The sequence below is a fragment of the Callorhinus ursinus genome, unplaced genomic scaffold (genome assembly GCF_003265705.2).
Source record: "Callorhinus ursinus isolate GAN/ISIS: 27379988/994484 unplaced genomic scaffold, GSC_fseal_2.0 scaffold85, whole genome shotgun sequence".
Lineage (NCBI taxonomy): Eukaryota > Metazoa > Chordata > Mammalia > Carnivora > Otariidae > Callorhinus > Callorhinus ursinus.
This window is the reverse complement of record NW_027397147.1, coordinates 2248756-2267096: the sequence shown is the minus strand read 5'-3', so window position 1 is coordinate 2267096 and position 18341 is coordinate 2248756. Positions and strand designations below refer to the sequence as shown.

Below are 18341 nucleotides of genomic sequence, written 5' to 3'. Positions count from 1 at the left end.
TGTTCGTTTCATCTAGATTATCCAATTTTTTGGTGTATAATTGTCCCTAGGACTTTTTATTTATTTTATTATTTATTTATTTACTTAAGAAAAAGATTTTATTTATTTATTTGAGAGAGAGAGCACGAGTACAAGCTCTGGGAGGAGCAGAGGGAGAGGGAGAAGCAGACGCACTGCTTCTGCTTGTGATCGACATGGGGCTCACTCCCAGGACCTGGAGATCATAACTTGAGCCGAAGTCAGATGCTTAACTGACTGAGCCACCCAGGTGCCCCTATTTTTTTTAAAGTAAGCTTCATGCCCAACACAGGACTCGAACTCACAACCCTGAGATCAAGACCTGAGATCAGGAGTTGGACACTCCACCGACTGAGCCATCCAGGCGCCCCCATAGTGCTTTCTTATAATCCTTTTTATTTGTGTAAGATCAGTAGTAGTGTCCTTTCTTTCATTTCTGACTTTATTTATTTGAAATGTCTTCTCTCTTTTTCATAGTGAATCTAATTAAAAGTTTGTCAGTTTTGTTCATCTTTTCAAAGAACCACCTCTTGGTTTTGTTGACTTCTTTTTTGTTTTGCTCTATTATATATCGATCTCTGCTCCGATTTTTATTATTTCTTCCCTTCTTGCTACCTTTAGGTTTAGTTTATTCTTTTTTTTTTTTCCTAGTTCTTTAGGATGTAGAGTTTAGGTTATTGACTTGAGATCTTTCTTCTGTTTTAGCATAAGTATTTACAGCTATAAATTAGTGTTTAGTGCTGCTTTTGTGGCATCCCATACGTTTTGGTATGTTGTGTTTTTATTTTCATTTGTCTCAAGATAATTCCTAATTTTCCTTATGATATCTTCTGTGACCCATTGGTTGTTTAAGGCTGTTGTTTAATTTCCACATATTTGTGAATTTTCCCATTGTTTTTTCTTTTGATTTCTAGTTTCATTTCATTATGATTAGAAAGGATATAAGATTTCCTCCATCTTAGTTACACTTGTTTTCTGGCCTCAGATATGATCTATCCTGGAGAATGTTTCACAGGCACTGGAGAAAAATATGTATTCTGCTGTTGTTGGGTGGAGAGGTGTGTGTGTGTGTGTGTGTGTGTGTGTGTGTGTGTGTGTGTGTTCGGTCTAGTTGGTTTATGGTGGTAAAGTCCTCGACTTCCTTACTGTCCTCTCTCTGCTTCTTCTTGAAGTGCTCTTATGATGTACCTTCTGCACGTTCTGTTCCTTTACTTTTGCATAGGTCCTATTGTGGGGGTTTTTTGGTTTGTTTTTGTTTCTGCTTAGTCATATTTATTTGTGGCTGCTTTTTTCTGGGCTTGCTCTTTGCTGGAAAATAACAATGCGATCTCTTTGGAAGCCCCTCCCTATTTACCTGGGCTTTGTTGAGAGCTTTCCTCTTCCCTTGAATTAAAGGCTGCATTCTGTGTTGTGCTCTCCAGTTGCCTAAAGAGAATGGATTCAGTACTCATCTCCGGCCTTTTCATTCCATAACTTATCCATTTGTCAGTCATCTGTTTGGAGTGTTCTCGTCATCAACAGGATCCTAGGACTGGAGTTGGGTTGTGGAAAGTCACCATCTGGCAGCCTTCTCCCATTTGCTCATGAATTTGTTGCAGCTAAAGACCCACACAGCTCCACGGATGTGGTTGGGGTGCACCTATGGTTAGGTGGGGTTGGAGAAGAAGTAGGAATGGAGGTGGGGAGGTGGTGGCTCCATGAATTTGAATGCTTTTCCTTTCATTCTGAAGGGGTTTGCTACTGGAATCAGGTTTGAATGATGCCCTCTGGGTCAGGATTATGGGCCTTGGTAGTGAGGGCAAGCTATATTTGACTACCTTTGTTCACAGATTTAAATCAGGCTTGATTCCAGACCCACTCTTTGTAGGCAGGATGGATTCAGAAGGGGGAAATGGCTCTTTTTAGCCGCTGCTGGGCTGAAGCGGAAATAAGCCTTCTCCCCTTGCCTGGACTAGACCCCCGCTTTGCTCCCTGTCTCCACCTTGTCCTGCCATGCTCAGCCGCTCCATGCTGGCATTCCGAGTGCTCCTGGCATCCCCACTCACCTTGGGCCAAAGTGACTGATTATCTGATTACTTTCTCGGAAGTTCCGTAGTTATAGATATTTCCGTGGCTTCAGCACAGACGAAATGGTGTTGTGTTTTTCTCCTGGTGGTGAATTTTGGTGAGCATCAGGAAGGTTCCCCACCCAACCGAAAGTCATGTGCTCTTTCATCAGACATCTTCCCTGGAAGGCCAAGGTGCTTTTTTATCTAACAGTTTTTATTTTTATTTATTTTTTAATAATTTTTATTGTTATGTTAATCACGATACATTACATCATTAGTTTTTGATGTAGTGTTCCATGATTCATTGTTTGTGCATAACACCCAGTGCTCCACGCAGAATGTGCCCTCTTTAATACCCATCACCAGGCTAACCCATCCCCCCACCCCCCTCCCCTCTAGAACCCTCAGTTTGTTTTTCAGAGTCCATCGTCTCTAATGGTTCGTCTCCCCTAGTTTTTATTTTTTTAAAGATTATTTATTTATTTATTTGACAGAGAGAGAGAGAGAGAGCGCGTGAGCACAAACAGGGGGAGTGGCAGAGGGAGAGGGAGAAGCAAGCTCGCCACTGAGCGGAGAGCCCAACACGAGGCTTGACCCAGGACCCTGGGATCATGACCTGAGCCGAAGGCAGCTGCTTAACCAACTGAGCCACCAAGGCGTCCCTGAAGCAACTTTCTGTAGCACAGTTTTACGTGTAGCAGGAAGCTTCAATGATCTAAGGGATCATGGGGAAATAATAAGCATTTTAGGGGCAAATAGCCATCTTCCAACTCATGGATTCCTGTCCATCAAAGTGAGATCTGCCAACAGATTTCCAAAACCTAGCTGGGTTATCATCACAATAGTTGCTCTCACAGATTTTCCTTCTCAGCAAGTATAAAAGGTTGGGTACCTGTTTGTGCAGTTTAAAATTTTTTTTTCTTCTTTTTTAATTTCTTTCTGAGACGGGGGCATCTGAGTTTTGGCCAGAAGGGGGCAGACGAGTGCCAGAGTGGTGCAGCTGAAGACCTGTCCCAAGGCTGCCGCCCTGGCTTCTCAGCTTTGAGCCTGGAAGCAAGGGCTCCCATTCAGTCCTTTCCTCTGCCCTTAGGAAAATATGTAAGAAACTACTTGATATTAATACCAGAATTTGGCTCTTAGAGTCCACTGCTATGTGTGGAATGCTGATGTTTACCAAATTATTTACTTATTCCTCAAGCCACCAAATATGTGAACATTTAAGGGGTTGACTTTGTTTGCTTTTGTACAATTCCTATCTGGTGTAATTCAAAGTAGGCATTTCAAAAGGATAACTTCCTTTTATTTTTTTTAATTTTATTTTTTCAATTTATTTATTTGACAGAGAGAGACAGTGAGAGAGGGAACACAAGCAGGGGGAGTGGGAGAGGAGAAGCAGGCTTCCTGTGGAGCAGGGAGCCTGATAGGATAACTCCCTTTTAAATGCTATTTTAAAATACTGATTATGGGAGGAACAGCAGGGAATTAAAAGATGACTAAGATAAGGTTGCTGTCCTTCAGGGACCTTACAGCTTGGTTGAGGGTGAGGCTGGGAGAGAACAAGTACACAAATAATTTTATTACAAGATGGAATGTGAAAGTTGTCTTAACCATCCCCGGAATGAAGGGAAAAGATGACAGAAAATCGAGGAAGTTTTTCTGAAAGAGCTAATATATGTGCAGAACTTTGAAAGAGAGATGTAATTTTTTTTAAAAAAATTTTATTTATTTATTTGACAGAGAGAGACACAACGAGAGAGGGAACACAGCAGGGGGAGTGGGAGAGGGAGAAGCAGGCTTCCCAAGGAGCAGGGAACCCGATGTGGGGCTCGATCCCAGGACCTTGGGATCATGACCTGAGCCGAAGGCAGACACTTAACGACTGAGCCACTCAGGTGCCCCAAGGGATGTAATTTTTTAAAAATTTTTAATTGTTTCTTTTTAGATTTTATTTATTTATTTGAGAGAGAGAGCACAAGCAGGGGGAGCGGCAGAGGGAGAGGGAGAAGCAGGCTCCCAGTCGAGTGGGGAGCCCAGTGCAGGGCTCGATCCCAGGACTCTGGGACCATGATTTGAGCCAAAGGCAGACGCCTAATGACTGAGCCACCCAGGTGCCCCTAATTATTTCTGATTATAAAAGTAATACAGGTTATTGAGAATTGGAAAGATATACACAAATATAAAAAAGAAGATGATTTACCAGTGAACTCAGCACCCAGAGATGACTGTTAGTATTTTCCTCTAGTTTTTTTCCTGTGAGTGTGTACCTATATCGAACTGTCCATTGAATATATACAATTTTGTACCTTGTTTTTCCTCCCGTGAGCACCATGGCATGAGCATTTTCCCATGGGTGTAGGATTTTGATAGGTGGGAAGGAATGTTTCCAGCAGAAGGAACAACATACATAGGAGTAGTATAGAAATGGGGAAACTCGGGCAATTGTGGGAATAACAGTTAAGCCCATTTCAATGGAGTGAACGTTGGGAAACGGTCAAGAAATGAGGTTGGACAGGAGGGCTGGGGACAGAGCGTAGTTTGCGTTGAACAGACTGAGGAGTTTCCATCCAGGGAAGAATTTCATGGCTATTAGCAGTTTATTAGTAAGTCTGCTGAGGTCTGTTGGCCAAGTGGAAGGAGTGTGGACTTGGGAGATGGACAGGCCAGTTTTGAAATCTTTGGGCTGCTGCCTCTTAGCAGTGAGACCTCAATTTCCTTCTTAGTAAAGGGAGTATGGAACACGCACCCTACGATTTCTATACTCCTGCTTCTGGGGGAGGCATTCCCCCAGAATAACGGAACATTATTCCTTTCTCTTGGACCTCCATTCAAGATTTCATGGCTCTCACAGAAACCCAAAGGGAATAAGTCCTAAGAGACCAGTCAGGAACTCGTGAAGGTTCTATTTGAATTGCAGGAGCAGCCGTGTTTCTAAGAAGCCCTCTAGCTCAGCAGTTGGAGCTACACTACAGATTGGAAGTCCAGACCTACAAATGACTTCATTGGTTTCATTTTTCTGTTTCTTGAATTCAGTTAGGATTTGTTCCCCTCACCAACAGTGTTGAAAAAGTTGAACAGTACTGGAGGTCTTACTGGGGAAGAGAACATTTTTTTCCTCTACCACTTCATTCCCCAGTCCCGATCCCAGGAGAGCACTTTTAATTCTCAGAGCTCTTTTCTCTGGCATTTCATTTTATATTTCTGCATAATACATTTATTTACTTATTTTTATTTTTTTTAAGATTTTTTTTTAATTTAACAGAGATAGAGAGAGAGCATAAGTAGACAGAGCGGCAGACAGAGGGAGAGGGAGAAGCAGGCTCTCCGCCAAGCAGGGAGCCCGATGCGGGGCTCAATCCCAGGACCCTGGGATCATGACCTGAGCCAAAGGCAGCCGCTTAAACAACTGAGCCACCCAGGCGCCCCTATTTACTTATTTTTAAAGATTTATTTATTTCCGAGAGAGAAAACGCATGCACACATGCATGGTTGGGGGGGGCGGAGATGGCAATGCAGAGGGAGAGGGGGAGAAAGAGTCTCAAGCAGACTCCCTGCTGAGCACAGAGCCCAACACAGGGCTCGATCCCATGAACGCTGAGATCATGACCTGAGCTGGAATTAAGAGTCGGATGCTTAACCATCTGAGCCTCCCAGGTGCCCCTCTGCATAATACATTTATTATTTTATTTCTTTGTATATTAACTTTAGGCATTGTCTGTTGACTTTCTATTGTTATCACTAAAGATTTCGCTTTCATACCACTCTTCTCTCCCCTTCACATTCTCCTTGTATACCATTGCTTTTAACTGAATTAATAAATAGTGTTTCTGTTATCACAACTTTGTAAGGTCAGTTCATTTTTGCAGAGTCAGATCAGGCACTATGATTTTAATTCCTTTCCTCTTCAGCTTCACTTTATCCTTATATTTCTGGCTGCCTTTTTATTCCCTTTCATTCTTTTTTTTTTTTTTAAAGATTTTATTTATTTATTTTGACAGAGAGAGAGACAGCCAGAGAGGGAACACAAGTGAGGGGGTGGGAGAGGGAGAAGCAGGCTTCCCGCGGAGCAGGGAGCCCGATGTGGGGCTCGATCCCAGGACCCTGGATCATGACCTGAGCCGAAGGCAGATGCTTAACGACTGAGCCACCCAGGCGCCCCTATTCCCTCTCATTCTTGCTACCATCCATAGGCCTTCATTTTTTTGCAAAATGGGAGTAAGATGTTCTAAGTGCCTTTCCCCTTTTCCCCAGAGACTTTCCTTCTGAAACACTCTCCTCTTCTCTGAACGGGACCAGCATAGCTCCTGGAATTGTTTGCTGGATCTGAGATTTAAACTCTTGCATCTGTTAGTTGTCCTTTTAGACAAGTCACAGGAGTTAGATGATGCCTCAGGAACCCAGCTGAGAGGCGGTCTTGGCCCTTCTGGTTGTGTGATCTGGTCGGGCTTATTTATTCTGTTGCCAATTTCCCATCTTCTGGCCTCCTAGGGTTGCACTGAGGTTGAAGTGAGGTTATATAAATGGAGAAGCTTTGGAAGAAGTGTGAATGTAAAAGGGTGACAGTAGCTTCTCCACAGTGTTTTTTTTTTTTTTATGTTGTTAGCTACGTTGTATATCAAAGGCCTTTGATATTATCCTCACCTCTTTTTATATTTATTGATACGTTCAACCAGATATTCTCTTTCCCCAGAAAAAAATGAGTGACAGAGAGTGGGGGAAGGGGGAAGGGTAGCCCTCCAAGATGAAGTGGTACAGACTGATGCAGTGGGGGAAATATTTTAGCATGAGATTTAAGAGCATTTCTTCCCATATATTTATTTCATTTCACTTCACAGGTAATTGTGACATATCTCCTCTGTGCAGGGCATTGTGTGAGAAGAGCTTCCTTATGTCTAAATAGAACGTGAGATCATGTGCAAAAGCAACATAAATGAAATTTCCCATTGATGCTGTTTGTTATGTTGTCTTATTTATAATCCAAAATCAGTTGTTTATTTGAAATAATAAGAATCCATTGGCCCTATATTACACTGTGGATGGATGGCATAGAGACTAGGGACCCCATCTTATTCACATGAGGCCTGTATCAGTTTGGGATTCTTTGCAAGTGACAGAAATCCAATTCAAACATGCCTAAATGAAAAAGAGAGACTGTGTTGTTTATGGAACTGAGAAGTTCAGGAATAGGTCTTGCTGATCCAGGAGCACAGACTGTGTTATTTTCTTTTTCCTTTAAATTTTTATTGTTATGTTAATCACCATACATTACATCATTAGTTTTTGCAAACTGTGATATTATTAGGACCCAGTCCCTCTTGCCATTTCTTAGCTCTGTCTCTCTCTGTGTTAGTGTTAGTTACTTCTAGGTGCACTTTTCATGTGGTGGCCCTTGCACCTCACAGCTTAAGAAGAGATCCCAGGATTAATCTTGATTGCATTGATGGGCAGGCTTTTGTACCTCCGAACCAATTACTTTGATCAGGTGGATTTGAGGCTCTGGCTGGCCATACCCCAGATCTGGAGTAGAGTCAGCTTCACTAGAAACATTTAAATGGAAAATGGTCAAAAGGTACAAACTTCAGTTATAGTAGGTACCAGGGATATAGCATACAACACGATGATTGTAGTTAATATTTCTATAGGATTTCCCAAGGCAGTTGTCAAGAGAGTAAATCCTGAGAGTATTCATCACTAGAATAATTTTTCCCCCTTTATTCTTTTCTTCTTTCTTTTCTTTTTACTGTGTCTGTATGAGAAAATGGATGTTAGCTGAACCTGTTATTATTATTTCACAATATGTGTAGATCAAACCAGCATGATGTATGCCTTAAACTTATACAGTGATGTCTTGTCAGTAAAACTGGAAACAAAACCAAAGTAATAAATGATACTATTATTTGATAAAGACAATTGACATTCACTCTGTCTTAGGTATATGTAATCATTAGCAGCTGTAGGAAAATGCTAATGGTATTATTCTGTAATATAAACTAAGTTTTTTGCTTTGTAAAAAACAAAACAAAACAAAAAAAAATGAAAATGGGAGAATGGGAGGCAGGTCCACGGTCCCTCGGAGAACAACCAGACTTCTCTCAGAAGAAGGGCAGTGGGGTGTGGTTGCAAAACAACATGTCTACCACCAGACCCCACAGCACCCAGCAGGTGGCTCTTCACCAGGCAGGGGCTCAGCAGTGCCTTCTGCATTGAGTCAGTGGTGTTGGCAGGAGCCTAGAAGTCTTTATTATGGTTGCCAGAGTAGGTTTCCTATTTCTTTCTCTCTCTCATCTGAATCGGGACCTCCCCCCAGTTTTACAAATTTGTGTTTAATTTAATGTACTAACCTTGAAAAACTCGAATTCCTCTGTAAGGGCTAAAGACTCACATGCCACCTTTAAGTTTTCCAACGCTTTTACTAACTGGGTTTGCTGTATCACCAAATTCTGCTTTATTATTTGTTTCAGGAAATAAGTTCTATTCTGTGGGGTCGAAATTTTTTAAGTTGTGGTTATATTTTTAGATTAGTAAGCATTATAGCAGTTTCTATCTAAAAGCAGTCTTTGAATATACACCAAAATGTTGACAGTGTTTAACAGAGTGTGATAGGCAGTTTTTTTCTTCTTACTTGTTTTCCACTTTTTCCACCACGAACATGCTATTTATATTGCTGAAAAACAATGCTATTTAAAGCAGTCATTAATTGGGGCACCTGGGTGGCTCAGTCGGTTAAGCGTCTGCCTTCAGCCCAGCTCATGATCTCAGGGTCCTGGGATCAAGCCCCACTTCGGGCTCCGTGCTCAGCAGGGTGCCTGCTTCTCCCTCTCCCTCTGCTTGCTGTTCCCCCTGCTTCTCTCTCTGTCAAATAAATAAATAAATAAATAAATAAAAACCTTGAAAAAAAAGTCATTAATTTACTACATTTAAAAAAAAATTTACTACATTTTTTGAGTGCCTACCATGTCCTGTGCTAATTTCTAGAAACAGTGAGACAAGACAGGAAAGGTCACAGCCTCATAGAGCTTGTACATCCGAGGGTGAGAAAGATAAACTGTTTTACAAGTAACTAAATAGAATAATACAGATCTTAATTAGTTCTACAAAGGGAAAGGTGTGATAGGGAATTAATAACAGGAGAAACCTAATTTAGGTTGGCTGATTGGGAAAGGCCCTTGTGATAAGGGGAGAACCACACAGCCAGAAAGATCATCCCAGACCCAGTAAGTGCAAAGGCCCTGGGGCAGTAAAGAGCATGATTTATTCTCAGCAGCTGGCAGAAGCTCTCTGGGCTGCACTTTCCTCCCCTGTGAAATGAGTTCGATTGATGGTTTTTCAGATACCTTTCTTTCGCTGACATTTTATGATTCTAGTCTGGGCCAGGAGGAGGTGAGGCAGGTGATTGCCTAAAGCACAAAATCTAAGGAGGCTCTCACCGTGCTCTTGCACAACCCTGAGAGTGAGAGTCTCCCTCAGTTTTGCAGCCCAGGCTTAGCTCCTACCCCCTGACCCCCTCCCACCCCCAGCGCCGTCCCAGTCCTGATTCGAACTCATTTCACTGTTTCCGTGGAACAGTGACTTTGCTGATGTATAATCTGAGCTCCGTCACTGATGCTTATTGATGCGTTATCTAAACAAGCCAGGGCTTGCAGTGTCTTCTGAGTCACATATTCTGCCTTTATGCTTGACTTATTTTTCGTATCTATATTCTCCATGCATGAGTTAATTCATTGTGTAGGCAGGCAGTTCGGAAGGCGAGCTTACATATATCCCCCTTGAGCCAGGTGAATTCTTTCTCTGGTCTGCAACAGGAAGCCTGCTACCCATGTGGACATCTTTGATGTTGTTCTCCTTTAGATCAGTCCAGAGTGTTTGTGAAGGTGTTTACTGAAATCGACCGGATGCCCCAGCTGCTCACCTACTACTACAAATGCCACAAGGTGAGAAGCTAGGGGTGCTTAAGGGTTGTGGAATGCTCCCAGGCCGGCCTGCAGAGCTCCAATTGTGTTCTCGGAGGGGGAAACACCTGCCTCCTTGCCCTCTGGCCTTTTTCTTCTTATTCACCAGTAGGGGGCGTTCTTGGTCCAACCTGTGGATTCATTTGCTTGCCACTTGGAAAACAAGCCCTTGTTTTCAGCCTCTTGTAGGTTGGTAGCTGGATTCCACTTACACACTGACCAGTTGTTTCAATTTCTCCCATTTTTGTCTTTCAAGGGAGAGTCATGTCTTAGGCCTTACTATGCCCTCAGCAAGCCTGAAGAATTTTTTGTTTTCTAGAGTTGTTGACATGAGGTGAAAACCTGACTGAATTCCTCCAGGCCCAGCACTCGTGTGCTTTAAGCAGCGGCATTGGGCCATGAAGTCAAGTGCACATGCACTCACATCTTAAGGTCTTTTCCGAAGACTGTAGCATGCTAGGTGGAAGGACCTTGGCAGGCTTTGGGGCGAGGTGAAAGGAGAAGGGAGCACCTGGAGGGCAACGGATTCACATTCTAATTGATCAGAGCAGGCAAAGGCGAAGTCTTGTTTCCCCGCCTTTGTTTGAATCAAATGGTCATCGGGGGCACCTTATCGCCCCGGGGAGCAGGCAGCGGGACATGGCTTGCCTTGCTGGGGTGGCAGGGCAGCTTTAACGGGCGGCATGTCGTGTTTCCTCAGCGAGGTCCCCTCTGTTCTGTCTCTGCAGGCGCAACTCTTAGCAGCCTGGCAAGAACTGTGCCAGAGTGACCTCCCCCTGGACCGGCAGCTCACTGGGTTCTATGACGCCTTGCTCGGGGCTTGGCACACGCAAATCCAGTGGGCGACGCAGGTAACAGCTTGCTTGGGTCCTGGGGAATGGGCGACTGCCCTGGGAGTGGTGTCTCCCCTGCTTCAGGCACTGCTTGAAACATCTCCCTATTTGCTGCCCTCACCAAAGGAGTTAAAGATAAGCCTCGAAACCCAAGGCAGTAAAATCTTTAGGTCTCCTTAAAACGTTTCTTATCGTGCTTCTCTGTATCTTAAATAGAATCTAATGTGGCAGTGTTGCATGTTGTTCAGCCAGGGAGCCTGTGGAATTCCTGAAGGCCATTATCTCCTCTCCTGATCTAGAAGCAAGAGGCCCTTGGTCAGGTGGTGTTTGACCAAACAGGATTGTTTTTATCTTAACTTCAGATGAAATGTACCTGGCCTAGAGTTAGTTTCCCTTGTTCACACAGTATACCCAATGTTCGAGGAAGAGTGCAATTTGAAAGGTGCCCTCTGACTTAGGGGACGATGAGACAGAGGAACTTCATTTCCAGTGGACACTTGCCATCACTTATTTTCCCAAAGCCTCTCGGCATGGCATTTTCCACCATCTGGGGTATGAACCGCTGTTCCCGTGTCTTGATGCCAGGAGGTGTCCCAGATCCTCTCTCCTTCTTTGAGGACAGAAGAGGCTGTGACTTACTGGGCTGTTGATGGTGTGGCTTGGTTTTTTGTCTGTTTGCTTTCAGAATGAGTTGTGAGTTCCTCTTGCAGTGTGCATCTGTCCCCCGTTGGAATGAGCTCGACTGTAGCTGGGGAGAATGCACGGTACAGGGTCGCGTCCCTCCCGGTGGTTAAAGCGCTCTGCTCCATCCTCATTGCCTTCTCCCCGGAGCCAGACGAACTCAGAGTTATATCACAACAACACAAAACCCAACCTCCTGTAGATGTTCCACGGCGTTTATGTATTTGTTGCTTCTCAGTGACTCTGTCGATGCCCATTCGTTTCTGTGTCCTTGCCTTTTCTGCTGTCTCGTGTTGTGAGGATAAAACCAGTTCATGTCCACGTGTGCAAATGCCCTTCTTCATCTCAGAAAAAGGATTTAGACTTCTCAGACTTCTGTTGGGGGCCTCATTCTAAATTTTGTAAGGTGTGAATTTGTGCTGATGTATACTTCCGGTCCACAGCCCATTTTCTTTTCAGGCGGTAAGCATGACAGGAGGCCATCATCTCCTGAAGCTCCATATAGTGCGAAAGAAAACCAGAGACACCATAGTAAATGTGTCCCCTTCTGATTTACCCCCCAGTATTTTAATATGAAAAATTTCCAACATATAAAAGAGTTGAAAGAGGGCGCCTGGGTGGCTCAGTCGTTAAGCGTCTGCCTTCGGCTCAGGTCATGATCCCAGGGTCCTGGGATCGAGTCCCGCATCAGGCTCCCTGCTCCGCGGGGAGTCTGCTTCTCCCTCTCCCACTCCCCCTGCTTGTATTCCTGCTCTCGCTATCTCTCTCTCTGTCAAATAAATAAAAAAATCTTTAAAAAAAAACAAAAAGAGTTGAAAGAATTGTATGGTGAATGCCCATGTACCCACTTCGTGCACTTTGCAATGAAAATTTTGCTATGTTTCCTTTATCATAAATCTGTCCGTCTTCCCATGTATCTGTCCATTCCTTGGTCTTATTTTTTGATTCATTTCAAAAGAAGTTGCAAACATCATTTACTTCTAAACATGCATATTAGTAACTAGAGTTCAATATTTATTTCCCTTATTTTTTTGAGGTAAAATTGTGAAATGCAATGATCTTAAGTATGCCAGTTGATTAATTTGGACAAATTCTGTGTAGCCTAATTTCTGTTAAGATACAGAGAACATTACCATCACTCTAGAAAGTTCTCTCATGCTCCCTACTACCAACACCCCTGAAGGCAACCACTGTTCTGATTTTTTTCTCACCATAAATTAGTTTAGCCTGTTTTTGAATTTTCTGTAGATGGAATTATATAGTGTGTGTTCTTTCTGTAAGGCTTCTTTGATTCAGCGTGTTTGTGAGATGTATTCATGTGTGATTCAGTACTTTGTTCCTTTTTATTGCTAAATACTGTTACATGGCACAAATAGACCACAGATTGTGTATTCATTCTTATATTGAGGGACACTTGGGGTATTTCCAGTTTGGGATTATTATGAATAAAGCTGCTAATGAACATTGTTCTCTAAGTCTTTTTGTGGACTCATGTGTTCATATCTCTTGGGTAAATACCTAGGAGTGGAATTGCTGGGTCATCGGGCAGGTGTATGTTTAGATTTATAAGAAACTGCCAGACATTTTTCCAAAGTTGTTGTACTTTTTAAACTCGCACAACGAGGGTACAAGAGTCCTGATTGCCCCACATCTTTGCCAATGTTAGGTGAGGTCAGTCTTTCTTAAGTTAGCCATTCCGGTGGGTGTGTTGTACTATCTCATTGTGGTTTTATTTGTATTTTCCTGATGACTGAGGATGGTGAGCACCTTGTATCTTCCTTTGTGAGGTGTCTGTTCAGATCTTCTGCCCATTACAGAAAATTGGTTTATTTGCCTTTTTATTATTGAGTTGTAGGAGTTCTTCATATAGTTTGGATAAAAGTCTTCTGCTAAATATATTTTGTAGATACTTCCTTCTGGTCTATGGCTTAAACAGGTATTGATTTTGATGAGGCCTAATTTATCCATTTTTTTCTTTCATGGTTATTGTTTTGTAAGTAACCACCACCAACCCCCAAATTGCAAAGATGGTCTTCTGTGTTTTCTTCTAGAGCTTGTTTAGTTTTTACAGTAAGTTCTGTGGTCTGTCTCGAATTGGCCTTTATGTATAGTGTAAGGTCAGGTCAGATTGTTTTCAGGTGGGCTCTTTGGGTTGATTCTGTAGCCCAGGTTGATAAGTTCGGTTTTACAGTCTGGGAACTTTGTGGTGGTTCTTTGGCCGGTGGCCAGAGAATCCTTTAACCAGATCACTTCAGAGGACTGGGGGGGCACCTCTGAGCATAAGAGACCCAGTGTGTTTTTTTTAATAGAGATTTTATTTATTTATTTGAGAGAGAGAGAGAGAAAGCACATGAGATGGGGGGAGGGTCCGAGGGAGAGGCAGACTCCCTGCCGAGCAGGGAGCCCGATGCGGGACTTGATCCTGGGACTCCAGGATCATGACCTGAGCCGAAGGCAGTCGCTTAACCAACTGAGCCACCCAGGCGCCCAAGACCCAGTGTGTTTTAATTGAAATGTGTAAAAAAAAATGCCACTGAAGGTCTAGGATCTGCCTTTATAGTTTCAGTGGACCAACCAGTTAGAGGTCCTTAGAACAGAGTTACTTAGTTTAATTCTTCCCCTGCCCCAGGTCATTGGAGTAGGAGATAAGAGTGAAAGGGGTCCTCATTGCGCAGTCCTTCCTCACAAGACATGGTGAGGAGTCAGGATTCCTTTTTCTAGACAAGGCCCATTTTCCCTTCCTCTTCAGGTCCCTTCCTTTCTTGCAGCAAAAGGTTTCTTCTGTCAGACGAGGACGTTGGGCTGAGTGGTATCTGAAGGTCTTGATGCTCTCTGACATTAGCACGTTCGGTGACGGTGAAGGGACTGCGGTGGCCGGAGACAGGAGGGTTTGTGTTGGTGCAGCTCTGTGTGAGCGGGTGGGACCACACATGGAGGAACCGTGAATTCAAGGCAGGAGCGTGGCTTTCTCAAGAAGAGAGTTGAGAGTCTGGAGCCACAGAGTGAATGATGACATTGCTGTTTTAAGAATGATTTTGGTGTCAAAACATTACCTATGTAGTTTCCCTGCCCGGAAGGTAATGCTATTATGAGGAAACATGCAGATGAATTCAAATGCAAGACCATTTTGTGAAACAGTTGTCCTGGATTCTTCAAAGTGTCCATTTTGTGAAAGGAAAAAAAGAGTTGATTTTAGATTAAAGGAGAAAAGAAAAGAATGACAACTAAATGTAACTGCATGATCCTTGATTGGATTCTGCATGATGACAAAAAAGCCATCAAGGACATTATAGGGACAGTTGGGGAAATTTGAACTTGGACCGTAAAGGTTTTATTTCAATTTGATGAGTTGTAATGTTGTGATGTAAGAGGATGCCCCCGTTTTGTTGTTGTTGTTGTCGTTTTTAAAGAGTTTATTTTTAAGTAATCTCTACATCCAACCTGGGGCTCAAACCTACAACCCTGAGATCAAGAGTTGCATGCTCCACCGACTGAGCCAGCCAGGTGCCCCAGGATGGCCCCATTTTTAAGAGGTACATGCTGAGGTGGCATCATGAGACCTGTGTCAGAGAGAGAAATAAAGCAGATGTGGCAGGATGTTAATAATTGATGAATCTTGCAATATTTAAATATTTAAAATGTAAGTAAGTCTTAAAAATAACATTTAAAAAATAACGAATTTGGAGGTAGTGAAAGGGTGATCTGATGAGGAAAGGTTGGAGACGAGGCAGGAAGCTTTGTCTGGCCTCACACAATGAGTAAAAGGCATCCAGTTCAAGAGGAGTGGACAGTTGGGTGCCTGGGTGGCTCAGTTGGTTAAGTGACTGCCTTCGGCTCAGGTCATGATCCTGGAGTCCTGGGATCGAGTCCCACATCTGGCTCCCTGCTCAGCAGGGAGTCTGCTTCTCCCTCTGACCCTCTTCCCTCTCGTGCTCTCTATGTCTCATTCTCTCTCTTTCAAATAAATAAATAAAATCTTTAAAAAAAAAAGAAGAGTGGACAGTTATTAAGACCTAGTAACTGATAACGGAAAAGTCAGAGGGGAGATTTTCATTGTGCTGGAAGGGAGATGCTACTGTCAGAAATATGAAAGTTGAGGGAAGCAGGTCTGGGAAGGTCAGGGGGAGAGGATGAATTCCAGTTTGGGACACTTAAATGCCAAGTAAGAGTGGCCCACCTCAACTGTGGCATCCGGGAGACAGTTGGAAGACTGTTGCTCAAGGAATACAAATCGGGGAGGTTTTCATAGTTTGGTCCTTTAATTCTTCGTTGGCTTGTTTGGTTCTTTTCCTCTGTTCCTTTCTCTCAGATTCCAGCAGGGATGCTTATCAAACTAAACAGGTGTTCACCGAAGTTTTGTGAATTCTCATATAATTTTGGTAATCTTAAAAAAAAAAAAACATAGTTTGGATTATGTACATGACCGCCGTAGGACCAATGGCTGTCATGTGATTGAGTAGGTTCTTTCGTGTTGATAACCATGTTGGTGTCCCTGTTCTGTTGGGGACAAACTCAGTACTTACATGATGTATGCAGTGGCACCAAGTGCATTCTGTTTAATGCCATAGCCAACTTGATGTTTCCTTCGTAGTCAGTAGTTTGCCTAGAGATAGAAGCAGCGCGAGAGTCCTCATCACACACCGCAAAGCAGTAGAGGGATGCTGTGAGCTCAAAGGAATCTGTGCTCAGATTGAATTCAGGATGAAAAAGTTGAGTTGCAGGGTATCATCTTCATCTGTCCTATTCTTTTGAGTTTTGCTGGTTTTAAAGTTGAAGTGACTTTTTCTTTTATTGTGGTGAAATATACATAACATAAAATTTATCGTTTTTAAGTGCTGTTAAGCAGCATTTGAGTATATTCACAGTGTTGATTAACTATTACCACTCTCTGTTTCTAGAACTTTTTAATCATCCCAGACAGAAACTATGTGACCGTTAAGCATTAACTCCCCAAGCCCTTCTCCCCCATGCCCTGGTATCCTCTGTTCTATTGTCTCTGTATTTTCCTGTTCTAGATCCCTCTTAGAAGCAGAATTGTATCATATCTGTCCTTTGTGTCTGGCTTATTCCACTTAGCATAATGTTTTCAAGGATTATCTGTGTTGTGGCAGATACTGGAATTTTCCATTCCTTTTTTATGGCTGAATAATATTCCATTATGTGTATCTACCACATTCTATTTATCCATTCATGTGTTAATAAACACTTGGACCGCTCCCACCTTTTGGCTGTTGTGAATAATGCTGCTGTGAATATGGGTGTACATATACCTATTTGGATCCCTGTTTTCAGTTCTTTGGAGTGTACACCTAGGAATGGAATTGCTGGATCATATCATCATGTTTAACCTTTTGAGGAACCGCCAGACTGTTTTCCACAGCAGCTGTACCATTTTACCCTCCCACCAGCAAATACATGAAGGTTCCAGTTTCTCCACATCCGCACTAACACTTGTTACTTTCTTTTCCTTTTGCTTGTTTGTTTATTTGTTAAAGATTTTATTTATTTAAGAGAGAGTACAAGAGTGTGGGGGGTCAGGGGGAGAGGGAGAAGCAGACTCCCTGCTGAGCGGGGAGCCCAATGTAGGACTCAATCCCAGGACCCTGAGATCATGACCTGAGCTGAAGGCAGATGCTTAACCGACTGAGCCACCCAGGCGCCCCTCCTTTTTTTTTTAATGATAGCCATCCTAATGGATGTGAAGTGGTACCTCATTGTGGTTTCGATTTATGTTTTCCTAATGACTAATGATGTTGAGCATCATTTCATTTGTTTATCAGCCATTTGTATTATCTTCTTTGGAGAAAATTCTGTTAAAGTCCCTTGCCCAGTTTTGAGTTGAATCTGTATTTGGGATATTAATCCCTTATTGATATATGATCTGTAAGTATTTCTTCCCACCCCATGGGTTGTCTTTTCAGTCTGTTTGCAGTGTTCCTTGATGCACAGGTTTTTAATTGTGATGTAGCCCAGTTTATCTGTTTTTCTGTTGTTGCCTGTGCTTTTGGTGTCGCATTTAGAAACTATTGCCACATCCAAGGTCATGAAGATTTTCCCCAATGTTTTTTCTTTTTTCTTTTAAGATTTATTTATTTATTTTAGAGAGAGAAAGCAAGCAGGGGAGGGACAGAGGGAGAGGGAGAGAATCTCAAGCACACTCTCCGCTGAGTGCAGAGCCCAGTGCTGGGCTCAATCTCACAGCCCTGAAATAATGACCTGAGCCAAAACCAAGAGTAGATGCTTAACCGACTGAGCCACCCAGGCATCCAAACAAATGTCTTTTCTAAGATTTTTATACATTACTCTTAATGTTTGGATCTAATTAATTTTGAGTTAATTTTTTGTAATGGTGCAAAGTAAGGTTCCAGTGTTTTTCTTTTGCATGTGGTTATCCAGTTTTCAGAGCACCATTTGTTGCAAAGTCTGTCCTTTGCCCATTGAATGGTCTTGGCACTCTTATTGAAAATCATTCAACCATGTATGTGACAACTTATTTCTAGGCTTTCTATCCCATTGGACTATGTGTCTATCCTTATGCTTGTGCCATGCTGTTTTGATTAGTGTACCTTTGTGGGAAGTTTTGAAATCTGGAAGTGAGAGTTAGCCATTGTCATTCTTCTTTTTTTAAATATTTTATTTATTTACTTGAGAGAGACAGCACACAAGCAGGGGGAGTGGGAGAGGGAGAAGCAGGCTTCCCGCTGAGCAGTGAGCCTGTTGCAGGGCTCGATCCCAGGACCCTGGGATCATGACCTGAGCCGAAGGCAGACGCTTAACCAACTGAGCATCCAGGCGCGCCAACAGTATTAAGTCTT

At 42.9% G+C, this 18341-nt stretch overlaps 1 protein-coding gene across 2 annotated transcripts in view; it reads left to right on the top strand.

Annotated features, from left to right (window-relative positions):
* COG7 (component of oligomeric golgi complex 7) overlaps positions 1-18341 on the top strand; it is a 78957-nt gene that overhangs the window by 14121 nt on the left and 46495 nt on the right. The window contains exons 5-6 of one of the 2 annotated variants that reach the window (XM_025855455.2): positions 9912-9994; positions 10741-10863. The exons of the other annotated variant lie outside the window; for it this stretch is intronic. Of the exons in view, the coding sequence (XP_025711240.1) occupies positions 9912-9994; positions 10741-10863 (206 nt within the window). The remainder of the gene's footprint in view (positions 1-9911; positions 9995-10740; positions 10864-18341) is intronic. 2 annotated transcript variants of the gene reach the window in all.